This window comes from Tribolium madens, unplaced genomic scaffold (assembly GCF_015345945.1).
Source record: "Tribolium madens isolate multiple individuals breed KSU strain unplaced genomic scaffold, Tmad_KSU_1.1 Scaffold_11;HRSCAF=98;Tcas5.2_LG3b, whole genome shotgun sequence".
Taxonomy (NCBI): domain Eukaryota; kingdom Metazoa; phylum Arthropoda; class Insecta; order Coleoptera; family Tenebrionidae; genus Tribolium; species Tribolium madens.
The window spans coordinates 146,378-165,950 of NW_025400975.1; the positions used below are offsets into that span (position 1 = coordinate 146,378).

The following is a 19,573-nucleotide window of genomic DNA, read 5'->3' on the forward strand; positions in this document are numbered from 1 at the left end:
ATTTTTATTTAATCAACTATCAAAGGATTAATTACATGTGAATAATTTTTTTTTGTACTAGATACTTAACTGAAAACATGTTGTGAAAAGAAATGGGAAATGGGTGGATCGTGTGTGCGGCGCGAAAACCCACTGTTTCAAAAAGATTTTTAATGAATACTTTTTAATCAAATTTGGTATGTGATCAATCACAAAGTGTTGTGACGATTTAATTGTTAAAGTAAAAAGCATTGTGGAATATTTTAAACGAAGTGCAACAGCGTTGGCCAAATTACGGGAAATGCAACAACAGTTAAACACACCCCAATTAAAATTGAAACAGAATGTGCCAACAAGATGGAATTCAACATACGACATGCTGTCCAGAATTTTAAAAATTAAAGAAGCAGTTATTACCTACTACATTGGCTCTTTCAAATAGATATGATATTGAACAATTTTTTTTTCAGTATGACGTTCTAACAACAACCTTTGCCACTTTCAGGGAGATTGACACCTTATATGAAGAAGATTGGGAAGAAATAAAACAAACAACAGAAATTTTGGAGATATTCAATGAAGTAAGAATTGAAATTACTAGTGAAAAATCAGTTTCAATTTCTAAAATACTCTACTTCATTAAAGTTATGTTTCATCAAGTTTCACCTGAAATATATCCCGACAATGTTTTAAAACCGCGGTGTAACTTGTTAATAGAATAGACGAAATTAGAGCACAATTGAAATCTCGGTTTGATACCTTTGAAGATAATGAACTTATTAAAAAATATGATAAAGCAGTTGAAGCTCTAAAATTAAAACTTTCAACACTAATTTCCTCCAACCCTTCGAATGTCTCTGAAGTTTCTGTTGAGGCCGACGAGGCAACCACAAGTGAAGATAAACAATCTTCGTCACGTTTGTGGGAAGAATTTGACAAAGAAGCTAAAGAAAGCACAATTATGGATCCGCGAGCAGCAGCAATTATTGAAATAGATCGCTACATACGATAGCCGTTACTTAATAGGCGTGGTGATCCCTTAACCTAGTGGAAAGAAAGGCAAGTTTTATTTCCGAATTTATTCCACTTAGTGAAGAGAAGACTGTCTATTGTTGCGACGTCTGTGCCTTGCGAACGTCTGTTTTCTAAAAAGGGTCAAGTTCTTTGCGAACGGATAAATCGTTTGAGTTCTAAAGAAGTATCCCAAATAATGTTTTTAAATTGTAATCTACAGTCCGATTAATTATTAATTTATTGTATTGTTTTTTATATTTTTAATGTTGGTTTTACTTTTTTTTTAATTTTTTTATTTTTTCATATTTGCTTGTTTAGTTTTAGTTTTTCTTATATTTGTGTTTAGTATTTTAATAAAAATGGTTTACTTTTTAAAGTTCGTTTCTACTTTTTTGTACAGGTCACAATGTTCTCTGTAACGAAATATCAACAAAGAAACTGGTTTTAATTCTTCATCAAACACCCAATTTTCCACCTGTTCTCTCTATCCAATCCAATGGACACCTCAACGTCCATCGCACCCATCAGAAAAATCACTTGGGGCTGTTTCAACAACGTCGCAGCTTTTTGCAAATTTGGATAATTCAAATTAAGATCAACGTCAGTTATAACAGCACCGACGTTCTCATTTGAGGAGCTTGTCGCTGTGGCGAATTCGTGAAGAGTTTTAATCAATAAATTGAGGGTAAGAATCGTCAAGAAAATAACTGAGGAACCCTCAAATACGTTCCTGTTTTTTGCAATTTGATCATATTTATTTAAATTGACATCAAGATCGGCGATCACTCGTTTTTATTGACACACATGTGGACAAAATTCAAAACATTGTTTTCTTGATCAACTTTATCATCAGGGAGGAATTGTGCGATTTTGAAGCCGGCTTTTTCAAGTTCGCTTCTAACAGCCGTCATTCCGAAATAATAAATAAATTTCTTTAGAAATCCATTGTAGATAAAATTACAAAATTTGATACAACTGATAACCTTTAGGTATACACAACGAATTCAAAGAATAACTGGGGAGTTTAGGGTAAAAATTACCCTAATTATTTTGGCTTTTGGTTCTTGCCACTTTCAGCCACAAAATTCCATAGTTTTTCACAAAAAAGAGATCTCTTGCGTTTTTTCGATACAACTTACCGTTTTTGAGTAAAATCAGTTTACAACTTATCCTACAGACCATAAAGAAGATAAAAATTAAATTTGTTTTACAGTTTAAGACGCCCGTGATTAAAAATTTCACAAACACAAAAAATGTTCTTTTTTTCACAAAATAAATTTACTGAGGCCAAAAAAACGGAAAAACACAGAAAATGTGACTCCGAAATTGAGTAGATGTATCCAGTTTTTTTGATTACTAGTTTAAAAGGATTTGTTCTCGCAAGAAACTATTCCAAATTTTATAATATTTGGTCAATGATTCCGAAAGTTATTACAAAAAAAATAAATAAATTTCCATACCCACATTCCGAGGGCTGTAAAATTCTTATCTGTATACAGTATGTTATTGAAATGCGTTAAGAAAATTTAAACGGTGATAGAACGACTCGATGACACGGAATACGGTGAAAATAAATGTAAGTATAAATATGAGTTTTCGAAAAAATGGTAAATATAGAAGTAATTTGTTTTGATGAGTTCTATCACCGTTTAAAATTTCTTAACGCATTTCAATAACATACTGTAGAGATAGGACACGAGTTATTATTTGAATTAACATCATTTTTGAGGTTCAAATTTTGCTTCATATTTATGAATAATCCTGTATAATTACAATTAATTAAAACAAAAAAGGCGAGACTTTTGGGAAGATACAAATCGTGATAATTCAATTCGTATCTGGTGCCTTTATTTTTTTGAGATGGCAACACTGAAAGATAACGATAATCGATGGACATAACCCTAAATTTGCCTGCTTTAAAATCCCTCACATATAGATAACGGTTTGAATAATGCAAATAGGTCACCGTTTGGAATAAAACATGAATTATTTTTCAGTTTTGGAAGTAATTAAGCAAAATTCATAATGGACAGCATTGGTGAAGCTTGCAACGACCTGAAAAAGGACTACGATGCTTGTTTCAATACTTGGTTTTCAGAACATTTCCTAAAAGGACACACAAACGATTCCATGTGTGCCCCCCTCTTTAAAGTTTACCAAGAATGTGTTAAAGTAAGTATTTTTAACATTTTTCTCAAGAAAAAATAAAATTTCTTTTTTCAGAGAGCAATGAAGGACCAAAAAATTGATTTTCATGAAGTCGAAAAAAATTTATTAGGAACTGAACAAGAAAGAAAACCACCACAAAAAAATAGCTGACGTTGGTCATCTTCAGTTTGCTCATGGATGTGTTCAAACTTAGTCTCAAATCAAGCCATTCTGAGTAGCGAAAACCACCACCAAGTGCAAGAAATGTCGCATGAACCACAATTTGATGTGTAATAATGTAACTGTTATCATAAAAAAATATACTTCTAAAATAAAAATTCTCTTGCACTTGTCGTAGGGGAAATCAAAATGTCTGATAAAATTGCATTTATTTTCGCTTAACACTACCATTTTTATCTTAGAAAGGAAATAAAACTTAATTATTTTGTAGTATTGTAGTCCTACAATATAAAAAAATGACAAAACAAAGTAGTTTATTCAGCTTCCTCTTCTTCCCTGTCTTTGTTCTTATCCTTTTTCTTTTTCTTCTTCTTCTTCTTTTCCTCCTGTAAAAACTTATAATTTGCGCGACAAATATAAAAATACTTACCCCATTATCTTCGGCAGTTTCTTCTGAAACTGAAACTTCAGCCTCGACTGTCTTTCGTTTTTTCTTCTTTTCTTTTGGACTTGCTTCAGATTGCATCGACGTGTCTGCTAATTTGCGCTAAAAACAGGAAAATTAATTGATAATTGACAAAATTTATTGACATACTTTTTTCTCATCCTCTTCATCTTTAACGTCTTCTTCTTTCTTGACTCTGGGAAAAAAAAATGTAGCAATCATTACTTTATTTATCAATGAAAATACTTACGAATAATCAACGTAGCTATTCAACCACTCTTTTGGTGTATTTTCATTCGGTTTTCCATACTTGTCGAGTTGTCCTTTTGCAATAAGAATTTTTTTCTGACTTGTACGTGGCCCCAAGCCCCATTTTCGGGGGTAAGTGTCTCTTTCCATTATAACACGTTTAATTTTCGCAACAACTCCATGATCACAACTAGCTATTGTTGCTGTAGTCATCAGTGCAACACCTAGTGCTATAGCTTCCCCTTTTGTTGTTACAATAACAATTTCTTCATTTAGTTCAATATTATCTTCGTAGCGTAAAATACCCGGTAGTAGGATTTTAGCCCCATAACAAACAGCGTTTACCTGAAATTATGTCTCAGTTTTTGATAATACATAAGAATAATAAAAATTACAGAGCTATCTTTCATTATTATTCTTTTGTGTTTTATTAAAAGGCCTTCCAAGGGTCGAATCACTCGTCGTAAGTAAGTTTCATCTTTGTGATTTTCGTAAAGCCATTGAGCGTCTAAAACATCATGCATTGTGGCCATTTGGTCCATTTCGCTTTGAATTCCTGAACGAACTCTTCGGAGTTCCAACATTTGACCCCCAACGCCCAAAACCAAACCCAAATGAACACACATTGTACGAATGTAAGAACCAGCTTCACAACTAACCCAAAAAACACCTGAAACAAACATAAATAAATGGTAAATTATATCATTTGTTAATGCCCTCGATGCTACGCATCTCGGCTGTAAAAATGTTTTCTACCGTGTTTTATATAGTATTTTTTCACGTTTTAGTACGTGGTTCAGCTAGAAACGTAATTATTTTGCAAAATTTCGTTCAAAACAAGCTGAAAATTCAACAAATCTGGCCAAATATGGTGTTTTTTTTCATTTTCCGAGTACTTAAAAATAAAATTTTAAAAAACAGTTGAAAAACTAAAAAATTAAATAAAAATTGATATTATTTTTTAGCGTATTTCGCTCGACTTGCTTCGTTTTTGAACCCAGAGACTGATTTATTTTGCAAAATCTTTTTCAAATACGACTCTAAACCACAAAAATACGTTGAAATTGTTTGCAATTTTTTGTTTATTTTACTCGATTTAATTGGTTTTTGAGGAAAATTAAATCAAAAATAAGCCGAGAAATCAATTTTATTTTATTTCTCGAGCAAAATTTTGTTAAAAACAAGCCGAAAAATCACAGAATTAGACCGAGAAAGATATAATTTTTGCGTTTTTGGAGAATTTAAGGTCAAAACTCCTTTTTTGCAAGAATTTGTCATAAAGAGTCAAAAATCAGTAAACAAGCCTAAAAATCACAAAAATAAATGGTAATTGATATTATTTTGTTTTTATCGCTCGATTTACCTATTTTTTTGAACAAAATTAAGTCAAAAATAATTCATGCTTCTAAGCAAGTTTTTGTACTAAAATCTCCAGTTTTTAGCACGATTTCACTAAAATAAACCACAATCGCAAAATAACGTCAAAAACTACATTATTTTTCCATTTCTCCAGTGTTTTAACACGTTTTTCAGCAATAAACTCAATTACTTTGCAAGTTTTGTTAAAAACAGACCGAAAAATTACAGAAAATGATGTCATTTTTGCGTTTTTCGAGATTTTAAGCTCAAAATGATTTTTTCTTGAGAGAATTTGTCATACTGAGTAAAAAATTACTAAATTCTTATAAAAAAGATTGTTGTTTTTATCTGATTTTAGTTTAAAAGTAAATAAATAGTATCTTATGTCGCAATTATTAATTCCCTCGATGCTACGCATCTCAGATAATAAACAGCTCGACTATATAACGTTTTTTTCAGTACTAGAACATTTATTACCCAGAAATGAAGTGAAGAATATAACCGAACTTAATGGGCATGTTGTACAACAGCAAGCCTAAAAATCAAAAAAATAATTGTTTATATCGATAGATTTAACTGTTTTTTTTTTTTTAACAAAATTAAGTCACAAAATCGGCCTAGAGACCACAAAACTGTCGAAAATGTTTCTAAACACGTTTTTGTACTACAATGTCAAGTTTTTCGCAAGATTTCACTAAAATACATCACAATCGACAAATACACTCAAAAATTACATTTTTCCATTTCTCGAGTGTTTTAGCATGTTTTTCAACAATAAACGCAATTTCTTTATAAGTTTTGTTCAAAACAAACCGAAAAATCACAGAAATAGGACGAAAATAATGGCATTTTTGTCTTTTTAAGCAGATTTTTAAACTGAAAACTCGTTAAATTGTTACAAAAAAAAGAGATTATGTTATATTTTTACATAACTCTGAGGCTTTAACCACTCAGTTTAAAAATAATATATGAATTAAGGTAATAAACAGCTCTACTAATAAATACATAATTTTATAAAAAAATATAAACAATATAAAATTAGTGGTATTATTATTATTTGAGATCTATTAATATTTGGTTAAGTTGTAAATAATTAAAATAAATCTAGTCTAATACTACATTATATCACACGATAGCAACGAGATTTTTTTATAGCCGAGTAATAATAATAAATGCGAGGACATAAAAATCTTCTGAAGTAGTGAAAAAAAAACAACATAAATATAACACCTACCCATATTTCGGCTTTCATCATATTGAAACAATTTGCTGTCATAGACTGTGCGCACCCTCAATTGTCTTTTAACAGCTGAAATGAGTGGAGGTCTTTGAAATAAAGCCCCTCGAAGTTTCTCCAATCCTTGGAGCACCTTTGGGGTCCCTCCTGGAACACTTGAGTGCAATTTAAACACAGCAACGTATTCTTTCCCTGCAGCTTGTTGAGACTTTACCAGTCTTGTTGCACGTTCAATGCACACAATTAAGCATCCTGAAATTGATTAATTAGTCATAGAATAGTAAAATATCCGTTTTAGTTTTTAACATTTCATGGGTTTGTAATCTAATTCCCGACCATGGGATTAAATAACAATATAATTATTCGCAATACCTGTGACTTTTGGATCTAGAGTGCCTGAATGACCTGTTTTTTCCACTTTTAAAATCCTTTTAATCCAAGCAACGACTTCGTGACTACTTGGATTGCTAGGTTTGTCGAGGTTTATGTAACCTGATTTAACATAATCAGAAATTTCTCGTCGTAAAGGCGAAGAACCAAACGGTAAAGGGACATAATGGTTTGTCCTGACATTTAAACGGTCAAAATACTGGAAATTAAGGTTTAATATATGAAAAAACCGGTTTTAAGACTTACTTTTAACAAAAGGGGCCATTTAGAACTATCCAATTTTGCAATCACTGAAGAGGGTTCAACAGCAAATTCGGAGGATTTTTGTATATTACCCAAGTCTTTGTCACTTTTACTTTTCTTCTTTTTCTTTTCCCTAATGGGGGTTTCCGCCTCTGTAAAAATAGAGAATGAGGAGGCAAAGCGGCCGGCATTTTGAGAAAAATCAGAATTTTGTAAGCTTCAAATAAATATTTATTGATTATTATTAAAAAAAATTCAAACACTTATGGTTAAAATAAATAATAAATTACCAAATTCAGACATGGCTCAAATAGTTTCAAACACGTGCATTCATCAGTAACACAACAAAAAGTTAGGTTACGTTTTTGACAACTAACAACAATTTTTGACAGATTATCATGAACATATTTTATAATTTGACCAACAAAAACAAAAAAAATCTAAAGTTACGTAATGTTTCGTTTCAAATTGAGTAAATGTGTGTTTGGAATATCGTCATTTTCTATTTTTGTTTGGTGTTATTCTAGGGATTTTCGTTGCTTTTGGTTGTGTTTACTTATAATGCAGATTGGCAGCAAGGATGATAGAATAGACAAATTAGAGGATTGATCAGGGGTCAAACTTACTAGTACTATTTTTGATTATTATTTGCAATTAATTTATTAGATAAAATGCTAGTACTATAAACCATCAACGTATAACCAACCTTTCCTTTTGTCATGTTGATATTTGATGTTAACTATTCTTGCGCGGAGGCTCGATTTTCCACTTTTTCTTCACAAAAAAATTCAATTTATTTAACAAAAGCAAAATATGACTCACAGCAGTTTTATTTATTGTTAACGGCAACAAGTAGACAATTTTTTTATTTTTGCATTCTCAATTGCGATTTATTTACGTTGGTATTAAATCTTGCCGCTTTCTTCAAATTAAAAACAAGATTTTTTAAACGGAAAACTTGTTTTTGCAATCTCTTCACTTTTTGTCTGGATGCATTCAACTTGTTTTTTAGTCTAAGCAGTGTCTGTTTCTTCACAATAACAGTTTGCTCCTGCATGCTAGAACTTCGACTAAAAAAGCATTAATTAGTCTAGAAATGATTATAAGGTTTTCTTACCTGTAAGAATGATCTAGCTTTAATGACTTAATATGAAGCTTAATAAATGTTTCATTCGCCCTATTCCACAAAAATAAAAATATAAACTATGTTTAAAAATTCTCTAAAAATGTAAACATTTACATGCCTGTTAAAATCTTTTTTATATACCTGGTTTGTACATCACTGCTTCCAGTTGATGTTGAAGATGAAGACGACAGTGATTCCACTTTTAATTCTAAAGGAGACTCTTCTAAATTTTCTTCTTTAATGGAGTGCAATGATTCCACTTTTAATTCTAAAGGATCCTCTACCAAATTTTCTTCTTTAACTCTTGATCCATCAAGAATTGGTTCTGCAGTAAATTCCAGTTCTGTCTTTAAATAAACTTGGGGAAATAGAGAAGGAATTGCATCAGGTTTTAAACATTTCCTGTTTTTATAATTCAGCAAATAATCGTTGTCCTCAAAATGAAGTGAACAAATACGATCATTTTGGGAATCTGTTAAATGAGGCCGCCCAATAACTCTTTTCCATTCTATTTCTTTCTCCTTTGGAAATCTAATAACCAAAAAGGTAGGTACATGCATATAGTCTATTTTTTTATTATTTGCTGGTGGGGAAAGTATGAATCAAGAACATGACCTTCGTCTGTATTTGACATTTGACAGCTTCTGACATTTTGGTACTAGAGTCAAAAATTAGTTTCTCCCTGGCATTAAGTTTTTATAAACCTCATTTTTTACTCTTGTCATGTTTATGTCATTTTGACTTAGAAAATAGCGTCATTGACAGAAAAGTTTTGGATGATTTGACATTCAACTGACATAAAAATGTAAAACGGGCCTTAGGCATTTAACCTCACTTTCGGTTTTTGTAATTTGTATCCTAATAGCTAGAGAAAAAATGACAACAAATCAAAATAATTTATTGAACTTATATAAAAACACGTATTGCTGGGAAAATCGACGCCAAAAATAAGTTTCAACTAAAACTTTCAAATTTTAGTTTCAAACATCAATCATGACAATAAAGCGTGGCTTACATTGACATTTTTGAACTGACATAAATTTGATGTCCAAAATTCTGTGTATTCGGAAAGTTATATTTTTCTTTTTTTTTTACCTATGAAAACTAATGCCCAGAGTTCTAGAAGTGCTTTTACAGTTCTTTACACAGCACATAGGCATTTTAATAAATGTACACAAAAAACACTCTCACAATCGTAAAATAATACACGCTGCGTGGAGTGCGCCATTTGGTAACCAATGATACCAATAAAAAAATCTCAAGAATTTTATTAATATCCCTAGGCAAACTGGTATCATGAATTGGCAACACTGGTGCATCAATTCGTTTGACAGTTATTTTGATAGCACGTGTGTCCCGGTTTTCTATCGTGCATTCCCTCTAAAAATAAGCATAAAAATGAATAATTTACTTCGAGTTGCGTTCAGATTCAACTACAAAACATTTTTGAACCCTGTTAAAAAAGTCTCGAACACTTTTCAACAGCGCCAACTTGCACGTAATCTTTGGTACATGTGCAATTCCCGAAATGATCCAGAAAATAAACTGAGCAAATTGTGCACTTGTGGATGCATGAGCAAACATCAACATGCACACAGTAAAGGTAAACATGAATAAAATGTAGTTAGTTGGAAAAAATTAACTATTTTTGTAGCTGAAACTGAATTGGTTGAGTTTCTTACTGAAGAAATTGTCTTGGAGAGGAAAGCACAGAAATCAGCAACTCTTCCAGCGGAATTGGACGGTTTTAAAGTGCAATTAAACGGAGCTGAAATTACTTTAACCAAAAAAACGGAAACGGAAACGTGAGTAAAGTGTTAGCCATTTTGTTACTTCTAAATTTTAACTCTAGGATAAAAATCTCCTTCAACGTGAACCACACTGTTGATACTGATACACTACCAAAAGTGGATTCAACCATGGATGAACCCGAATTGGGAGAATTAAAATCAAAGCCAGCATTTAAAGTTGAAATTCTGAGGGGATCAACAACTTTCAGTGTTTTCTGTTCATTTCTAGACAGTGACGACCAAGAGCCAGGTACCATTTTAAAGTTTTTTTTTATAAACGAAAATCACCAAGTCAAAACTGGTTTTGTCCCTAAAAATTAATTATTAATTATTATTATTAATGATATTAATCGTTATTTGGACAAAATTTGATAATGTGTGGCTTTGAGCGGCAAAGCCGCGCGCCTCCCCTATAAATTTTGACAATAGTCTTTCCGCAACAGTCTCCCCCACTGTCTTTTACAACACGATGTTTTAAAAAATTCTCGATTGAAATTTTTTTAGTTTAAGCATTTCTTTAGAAATTTGTTTTTTAGTCTTACGTTACCAACCTTGGTTGAAATATCAAAATTCATAAAGCTCATAAGAGCATGAGCTTCTTGCTACAACAACTTTAATGCAAAAATTGGTTTATACATGAAGATGGGCAATAAATTTTGTGTGATTTATTGAAATGAGCTCAAAGTTGATGCATATTCTAAATTCTTTTTCAGCTTTAGTTTCAAGATTGTTACTTTTTCATTTTGTTTCTCAAAAATTTATTGCTAAATTTTAACGGTGATATTTTCCTGAATTCTGTTGGCACACTTTTCATTTTTTAAAAAAACGTAGTTGTTTTTTAAAAACGTTTTTTTTTAAACGGTCCCAACGTTAAGACTGTTTAAATTTAGTTTAAAAAACACAATAATTTTTTAAAATTAATATAATAAATTTCCAGGTGGTGATATTTTTGGAGTAGACGAGCTTAGTATTTACGATGGGGCATGGAATGAAAATGTTTATGCAGTTTCTGGAGAAGTTTTAGATACCGTAAGTGACCCATTATAAACAATTTATTATTAATTATTGGTTAACAATTTTCAGCACTTATATGATCTTATCCTTAACTACTTAGAAGAAAAAGGAATCTCGAACGAATTTGTGGGAAAATTGTCCGATTTTAGCTCAGCTTATGAGCATTCAGCATACATTGGTCTTTTAGAAGGATTATCTAAGTTCGCTTCTGGGAAATAAATAGTTTAAGTATGTAACAAATCTATAATCAATAGGTCTAAAGTTTTTGTTCAATCAATAAACATTAACATAATTTTAATTATTATCTATTTCCATTATCACAAGATTAAACTTAAATAGTAAAGTTATAAATTTTCATGCACAGGTTGTTTGTGGGCCAAATAAAGCGTAACAATACTGCCCAACGCACTTACTAAAAATATCACGTCAAACCAACGATGATAGAAATTAAATTGTAAATCCCCTAAAACTTGAGTAATGATAGTTCTGTATTGTGGTGGCATATTCATTCTCATTAAAAGAACTGACGATACAAAATACATGCCCATTATTTGAGCTAAAATAAGCACAATAATGTTGGAACTTTTGCTTGAAGACATTCTGTTAAAAAACTGAAACAAAAACAAAGTAGTAAACAAAAATCCTATTTAGTTTAACTTACTTTTGTCAAAGTTAGTAGTAAACCTCGAATTGATGTAACAACAATACAACCAACTAAATAAAACGAAACTTGTTGGGACCAGAAATTTACATCAAAATTGAATCCCATCCAGTGTATGGCAATTTCAATACCTCGTGTTACAGGATCCTTTTTTCCGACTCTGTCAAAAACTATATTAATTGTACACTAAAATTTAATTATTTCTATGAACAACGAAAAACTACATTACAATGATCTTACTATAAAAATTTTCCAAGTACAATAAACTGAAAATATGTATCCTAAAAAATTAAAATAGATTCCTTTCCATGTTTTTGACCATTCAATTCTTTCAAACATATTACGATTTTCATGTGCTTCTAAAAACAATTGCCTACTTAATTCTTCAAGGCCTGCTATTTCCAGCTTCAGTTGTGCTATATCTAAAAATAGATTAATTACAAGTGATCTACAGAACTGATTTTGACTATACCTACTTTCTTGGTTTCTGTTGTTACCACTAGGATATATCATACTCCATAAGCCAGTTCTTCTACTCATCCCTTCGTTGATTTTTTCAAGAGATTGTCTTTTTGCAATAGCTATGCGTTTCTTTTTAATAACTATCATGTCCATTGCTTGCATTAGTCTTTTCTCAATATTCATTACATCAGTAAGAGAAACGTCTCTAAAAAGCAAATTTGTTTATGATTAAACTTTAGATATTATAATAAAAATAAGCACCTAATAAAGTATGCCATTGATGTGTATGGATAGTTAACAGCCCCAAATCCAGAAAGGAGCGCCATAACAGTCACCCCTATAACCCCAATTCGTGAAACTAACTGTTCCATTGATAAGACCCCCTGTTTGGGGCTTAGAATTGGGAATGGGTCACCAAATTTCCAGAAAATTACTATAAATATTATCCATACTAATATGGTTAAATGCTTTATATAATCAGGCTTAACTACAATTCAATTAGTAAAAGCTGCAAACAATTTTCAAGTCTTACCATATGGGGTGTTACTAATACAGTAGTAGGCAATGTAAAATGGGTTTAAAACAATTACCACAAACAATAATAAATACAGCATTAGGCACCAGTAGAAATAGCGAGAGCTTAAAAATAACACAGTTACAAAAACTACGCACCTAGAGGTAAAAGCTATTATTACCTTGCCTCCAATAGTTCTAAAATTTCAAAAATAATTAGTTCAAACATTGTACATGATAATGTCAATGTGATTGAGAAAATTAATTGTACCATTATGTGTCGGACTTCATAGTCTTTGAATAATTGTTTTACGAAAAATATCCATGCTCCCACGAAAAAAGTTACCTAATAAAACAGTGATTAATAAAAAAAAACAAATAATACTTTACTTACCTGGGAAAGTAACACAACTATTGTATCTTGCAAGAAAGTCATTATTGTGAGGTTATTACATGTTCTATTTTATTTTTTAATCAAATTTGAGTCTTTACAAAAACTCTACGAGAAAATAAGAATTTCATTTCATTTCTGTTACAATTTTAAGGTTAGTTTTATTTTTTATTTTGACAGACGTCAAACGTCATTATAGGAACTAAAGCTACCTTTACAATCGAAAATTTATTGTTTAATCAAATTTGGGTCTTTACATAAAACTACGAGAAAATAAGAAGAACATTTCATTATAATAGTTACAGTTTTACGTTTAGTTTTATTTTTTGTTTTGATTGATACCAAATCTAAAGATGCATTTACAACAGAAAATACCGGCTGATGAACAATAATAATAATAATAATTGAGTTAGCAATAGAGTTAAGAGCTTTTATTTGCAATTAATTATGAATGAATGAATTTTATGACTTGACAACAACTGGGAATTAGATGATTACTGAAACTATCTGGGAAATTATTACATTACATACCCGGAGAGAGGGTTGCATAACTCTGATGAGTTAGGTTACGTGTTGTTATTTGACATTCTTTATTTACCAACGAACATACAACATTTAGACTAACGGTAATTGTTTAGATTTTTTTGACAGTTGTTTTTTTTGCTTTGCTTACTTTGACTTATGTTTGTTACATCAGGATATTAATTAAGAATTTATAGTACCATATTGTCATTTTTAACATTGGATGATTGCGAAAAATTTAAATTATACAAACCTCGAAGCGGAAGGCTTCTTTTCCTACTTATTCAATAATATTGAGTTTATTACATAATTATTATGTAATATACTATTGATTGTGCTTCTGATGGGTTATAGTACTTATAGTACAGTTTTTTTATTCTATTTGTATTATAAGCAGATATAAAACAAACACATTCATATTAATCACACTAAAATATTCTAACTTCAAAAAAATTACCATTAAAAAGGCAGTGCCTCGGCTGCCGGCAAAGGTTCAAATTCGTGGTTATTTTAGCATTGGCGCTGTGGGCGGTAGCAGCTTTCGATCTGTCAATTACAAAACATTAAAATATCAAAAGGGTACCTGGAGGCAAAAGATTATTAGAAGAAGCAAAAATAATTTAATTTACATTCTGAGAATGTGTACTAGTAGAAAATACACCCAAATTATGAAATAAAGAGGGTTTTAGTTGTTGATGATCTCTGAGGTTAATTTTTAAAAAAGTATTATTGGTATTGTTTAGAAACACTATTTCGAACTGTGAAAATACAGCTAGGTAGTGAAATTAAAAAAAAAAGTAAAACTAACGGCAAAACCGTTGCCAGCAGCGGAGGTACTGTTTTATGAAAATGGTCTAAACTTCTGATAAATAAACAATTTAATTTTTCAAACACAAAAACGATGTTTACAATCCAGTTGTTTCAAGATCCAATTATTATATCCAATTATTCACACTTGAATAATTTTGCATACAAAATTGTAATTCATTCTGGAAATCTCTTCAATTTCTGTTACTATAAACTGCGTTTAATCATTTTTTATTTGCTTTAATCACTTATAATATTAATTATTATTAGATATTGAAGTAGATAGATAAATAAGTTATTTATTCGACAAGTTTGAGTAGATTTTTGAACCACTCATTTATTTAAACCGCACTCATTTATCTATTTAGTATTCAAAAATAAATAAAATTTATTTATTTGTGGCAGGATTTTGATCAACGCCATCTTTTGGTGAAAATATTAACCACATAGACCTGCCATGTCTATTAAGTGTTGACATAAAATTATACTTATCGCACTTATAATATGTAAATATGTAACTATTGGAACTTTTTATTATGTTTATTAAAATTTATTATTTTTATTTCCATTTATTTCCATTTAAATTTTTCGTATTGAATTGTAGAAAATGCTTATTCACTGCTGGAGTATAAAACCACTATCCAAACATGTCATTTTTTTTATAATAACAACATCTATAAGCAATACATAAATGCATGTGAATATCCTTGTTGCATATTTAACGTACAAAAATGAAGAAACTATGTACATATTATTTAAAAAAGGAAAAGGTAAAATAGCAAAGAAGAGACAATTTTTAATTAAAACATCATTATTTATAACAATTTCATAATTTATTCCGTAAAATAGATAACAAAGCTGATAATCCGGTTTTGTTGTCAACCAGTGACATATTTCTCAATAATCTACACATATTATTAGTACTTTCAAACTAAGAATTAAATATTTCCACTTCTGTTTGAAAATTGATTTTTTTCTTCACTCAATACCGTAAAATCTATAACTACTAACAGCTTCAAATTAAAATGATTAAAAATTTTGTCGCCTTTTCTAAAATTTCCACTATAAATGTAGTAATTACCAACTGAGTCATTTTCTTCGAAGGTCGATTATAAGAGTTTGCTTTCGGGTTCTCCACAATTTTTTTTTTCACATGATGTTTGAATAAAAAGAGCCCCCCACCCCGGAGTGATTATTATTCATCGACTAATAAAAATTTGGAAAGTTTTTTAGCAATGTGCAGCGGACCGAAATGGATTATTTTTTGCATTCGACAAACAAAGAATTTAGAATAAATCAAACTTTTTTATAAAAATCTTCTAGAAGTAATCTTTTTTAATTCGAGGTGTGATTAAATCCAGTCTAATTCCAGGAATCGGCAGAAATTACCGTAAACATTGGTGGAAATTTGTTCTAAAAAACCCCAACACCTTGGCGTAAAATTTTACGAATTTGTCATTATGGTAAACCCCATCTCAAGAGCTTATGTACAAACAATTACAGTAATCGCAATAATTACACAAGCCTAAATAGTATATTATATCACAAGGTAGAGAAGAGCTGTTTCTTACCGTAAGTGAGCTGTCATTTTCTTATTATCGTGTTATTTTATTCTTAACGAAAATAAGGTTATATCATATCTTTCACCTCTGCATTTTCTAACTTCATAATGTAGAATATTTGTTAAAATAACATAGAAACCAAAAAAAAAGGAAAAAATGTATAAAATACAGAGTGGTTATAAATGATTTTCATCTAGCCAGCTTTGGAATATTTTTGCATGTAACTTTATTTGTGCCGCTCTACTTTTTTTGAAAGCTCTAGTTCTGTCATTAGTGTCACTTATTAATTAATAATAAATTGTTGTTAATTAAACTTTTATTGTTTCAACTATTTTCCAAAAATAATTGATAATAATGGATACTTTGGAAGAAAACAAGTTTATAATTGAAGTCTATTTTCGAAGTGGATGCTTAGTAAACGGCGATTTTTTAATTTTGAGTTAAAACAAGTAGGTACCCCTATTTTCGTAAAGCGTCATTTTTTATTTTACATGGAAAATCATTTATAACCACTTTGTACTACCGATAGTATTTCAAAATAAGCCTTTTTTTTGTTTTAACAGTTTTGTCAAAGACAGAAGAAGTAGAGGTGGGGTTTTTCTATTTTTTTAATAAACAAGACATTGTAATACCCTCCAATATCGGTATTTGTCCACCTCTAATACATTATTACCCTTGGTCTACAATAAAAAAATTATTATTGATTATTAGGTGGGTAACTTTACAACATTTCGACCAAATAAAATAATATCTTTTACAAATAGTAGCGAAAAAATAAATAAATAAAATAATAACACAAAATTCAAAAAGAACTGTAATGTAGCCCAATTCATGTGCATTTTTAATAACTACACATTCCTTTACGTAACATTACAGAAGTTACAGGAAACTTAGTTTTTTAAGTAAATTAATATTGTTCTTAAATTTATTCATAATTTTCATTATAATTCTTACGTCAAGGTTATTTTTTTTATAAAATTATTGCAAAATGTAACCTCGCTAAATGAAATGAGTCACGTAGCCGACAATGCCACAATTTTTTAAAATTTCAATTAATTTCAATTTTTATAGGGCCTGTTTGACCCTAAAACCACAGCTTCACATTTTCAGTTTTTTCCACTTTATTTGGCAAAGATTTTTTCTAATAATTTCGGGATGATGTTATTGTGTGTGAAATTACCACATCCACAATTTGAACGGATCCGTTCTATATTCCGTTGGACTAAATTAAATTGCAAAAATGTTAAGAGCGAGAGAGTTATACGTAAAAAGCAAGGATAATTGTAAGAAATTAGAAAAGGGAGGAGTTAATCAATGCCGTGACGTCACTATTAGAATGAAATATAACACACAAGATCATGTAAACTCCCGACAGTTGTTTGCTTTCCCCACTGAGAACAGGGGTGTATTGGGAAATTTTTTTCTAACTGAATTTTGGCGGGAAAAGTGTGAGTTGGAATTTCAAAAATTGTTGCGTGTTTTGTGAATTTCGAAATGAAAGAACTCGCAATTGCAACCAACGGCATTAGTCAAGAAACACAAATCGTGTGCCCTTGTAAAAATAAAAGTGGTAAGTAAAAACAAAAAAATTAATAAATCAAAAAATAACAATGTAGAGTTTTCATGTTATTGCACTCTGGTATTATTCCCATTAACATAAAATAATATTTAAAAAAATCCCGTGATTATTGAATTAATATTTAACTTTTTTGTTATTACTCGTGCATTGACACGTGTTAATACGCAAGGTGTTTCAGGGACGGACTAGCATTTGCAAATATATGCCTCTGTTTAGTGATTTTTTTTATTTTGGTGATTTATTTAATTTATGTAATCATTATTTTCTTAAAAAGTCAATATTTGAATGTTTTTTATTTCCTATACAAGGTGAACAAAAGTATGGAACCAAGCGTTTTTTTTATCGTTTACCTTCATAAAATAATAATTAATAAAAATTAACGTGATAAAAATGCAACTTATGCCATTTGAAAACTGAAAAATAATTCGAAAAATTTTATTCTTGGTAAAACATCACTAAATCATTCCTCAATTAGCTTTTTCAAAAAATAAATAATTTGCAAGTATGGTTCCACACTTTTTGTTCTTCTGATATGAAAAAAAAAAAAATGAACAGTTCAGATCAAGGTTATTTTTTTAAATTAAATTGAAATTAAGAGTTCCACATGTTAATAGAGTATTGTTAAATTTTTATTTCCACGTTTTAAAAAAGTAGGGTTGGAGATTCCAAAGTTTGTTTTATAAGTAAAAATGTGGAACTATCAGACGATGTATTTGACCTTTTTTCTGTTTTGTCTCGTTTCGAGGTCGAGACTATTGAGTAGTCAGAGATTATTAGTCAAACGAATGTCACTGTCAATGGCAAAATGCAGTTTTAACCTAATCTAGACTGGCGCAAATTAACATAAATAAACCTTTCCTAGTTGATGGTCGTAATAAATCTAACAGAAATAATTAATTATTATTATTAGTGATTTAGCCTTCTTAATATTGGCATTCTTGAACCGCGAAAAAGTATAATGAACACTAAAAAAACAATATAAAATAATTATAATGAACTTGATACAATTCCTAAAACGAAATTGAAAGGGGCTGAAAAAATGTGATAAAAACAAACTTTTAATACATTACTCCCAACTCTATAATTTATTACTCGTGACTAAAACCTCTTGGACAATGAATTTTTTTTTTGAAAAAACAACTAAGGTATATAATTTATAACTATACATAACTATTGACGAAATACAAAATTAAAAAAAACGCTGTTGTCGAAGTTAATCTACTTATATTTAAAAAATCAATTTTAATATTTGGTAAAAAAATATTCAGGAAAAAATTACCATTTGTACTCGTAAATATGACAACACTGTGAGTTAATTTTGGGGGTCATTTTGGTACCAATGTTTGTAGCCAAAATTTCAAGAAAAAATATAAGTAATAAGTTTTTACCAATAATTTTAATAGATATAATTTTTATTTTTTTTCTTATTTTTATATGTAGGCTACCACCAATCATTGACTTAGTGAACCATTTTTTGAACATTCACTTTATTAAGTTTGAATAATTTCCTTTTCTCTAGAGGGATAAATTTCTGCAACTTTAACAATCAATTATGATAATCTATGTCAAAATGACAACCATGCATGACAATGATAAAAGGTGAGGTTAGTTTACATATGGTCTGATTTAGAGGCAAATGTCATTTGGACATTTGTGGTGGACTAAATTTATTGTCCGGCACTGTACAAATAAGATAATTGTTTATTAAATTTTTAAGTCATTTTATCAAATTAAGTTTATCTTTACCTTGTAATAATTAATCAATCGTAGACATTATCTTAAATATGAATAAATTTTTGTTTAATATTCATATAACAAATTAAGGAGTAAATTAAGCAATAATTAATGCTTTTTACATTTTTAGTAAATTATAATTATATTTTATTAACTTTTTAGGTAAGA

General features: G+C 29.9%; 6 protein-coding genes across 7 annotated transcripts in view; 3 read left to right on the top strand and 3 right to left on the bottom strand.

Moving 5' to 3' along the window:
- Positions 1 to 2,852: 2,852 nt before the first annotated feature.
- LOC123007999 (TP53-regulated inhibitor of apoptosis 1-like) lies at positions 2,853 to 3,624 on the top strand. The gene is made up of 3 exons (XM_044403568.1): positions 2,853 to 2,935; positions 2,991 to 3,165; positions 3,217 to 3,624. Exons 2-3 carry the CDS (start codon positions 3,019 to 3,021, stop codon positions 3,310 to 3,312), a joined length of 243 nt encoding a protein of 80 aa, XP_044259503.1. The 5' UTR covers positions 2,853 to 2,935; positions 2,991 to 3,018; the 3' UTR covers positions 3,313 to 3,624.
- On the bottom strand, positions 3,514 to 7,743 carry LOC123007984 (H/ACA ribonucleoprotein complex subunit 4). Its single transcript, XM_044403542.1, has 9 exons — positions 7,535 to 7,743; positions 7,248 to 7,396; positions 6,984 to 7,200; positions 6,609 to 6,863; positions 4,411 to 4,685; positions 4,017 to 4,360; positions 3,917 to 3,962; positions 3,752 to 3,868; positions 3,514 to 3,707 (listed from the first exon to the last, which is right to left on the bottom strand). Exons 1-9 carry the CDS (start codon positions 7,545 to 7,547, stop codon positions 3,636 to 3,638), a joined length of 1,488 nt encoding a protein of 495 aa, XP_044259477.1. The 5' UTR covers positions 7,548 to 7,743; the 3' UTR covers positions 3,514 to 3,635.
- Positions 7,744 to 8,056: 313 nt separating this feature from the next.
- Positions 8,057 to 9,600, bottom strand: LOC123007992. Its single transcript, XM_044403555.1, has 4 exons — positions 9,466 to 9,600; positions 8,512 to 8,901; positions 8,362 to 8,421; positions 8,057 to 8,314 (listed from the first exon to the last, which is right to left on the bottom strand). Exons 1-4 carry the CDS (start codon positions 9,528 to 9,530, stop codon positions 8,110 to 8,112), a joined length of 720 nt encoding a protein of 239 aa, XP_044259490.1. The 5' UTR covers positions 9,531 to 9,600; the 3' UTR covers positions 8,057 to 8,109.
- An 84-nt stretch (positions 9,601 to 9,684) lies between these two features.
- On the top strand, positions 9,685 to 11,472 carry LOC123007704 (complement component 1 Q subcomponent-binding protein, mitochondrial). Its single transcript, XM_044403157.1, has 5 exons — positions 9,685 to 9,973; positions 10,025 to 10,175; positions 10,223 to 10,410; positions 11,098 to 11,189; positions 11,244 to 11,472. Exons 1-5 carry the CDS (start codon positions 9,769 to 9,771, stop codon positions 11,391 to 11,393), a joined length of 786 nt encoding a protein of 261 aa, XP_044259092.1. The 5' UTR covers positions 9,685 to 9,768; the 3' UTR covers positions 11,394 to 11,472.
- On the bottom strand, positions 11,195 to 13,393 carry LOC123007560 (Golgi pH regulator). Of its 2 annotated transcripts, XM_044403047.1 has the most exons (8): positions 13,205 to 13,392; positions 12,993 to 13,156; positions 12,830 to 12,936; positions 12,559 to 12,784; positions 12,312 to 12,502; positions 12,076 to 12,257; positions 11,836 to 12,021; positions 11,195 to 11,785 (listed from the first exon to the last, which is right to left on the bottom strand). In XM_044403047.1, the coding sequence occupies exons 1-8, from the start codon at positions 13,244 to 13,246 to the stop codon at positions 11,519 to 11,521; spliced, it is 1,365 nt and encodes a 454-aa protein (XP_044258982.1). In that variant the 5' UTR covers positions 13,247 to 13,392; the 3' UTR covers positions 11,195 to 11,518. The 2 variants fall into 2 exon arrangements, with proteins under 2 accessions (XP_044258982.1, XP_044258905.1); XM_044402970.1 differs by having other exon boundaries at positions 12,076 to 12,502; positions 13,205 to 13,393.
- Positions 13,394 to 17,474: 4,081 nt separating this feature from the next.
- The window catches only part of LOC123008910 (GTP cyclohydrolase 1), a 15,410-nt gene continuing 13,311 nt past the window's right edge, over positions 17,475 to 19,573 (top strand). The window contains exon 1 of the mRNA XM_044405078.1: positions 17,475 to 17,662. Coding sequence (XP_044261013.1) covers positions 17,587 to 17,662 — 76 coding nt within the window. The 5' untranslated portion in view covers positions 17,475 to 17,586. The remainder of the gene's footprint in view (positions 17,663 to 19,573) is intronic.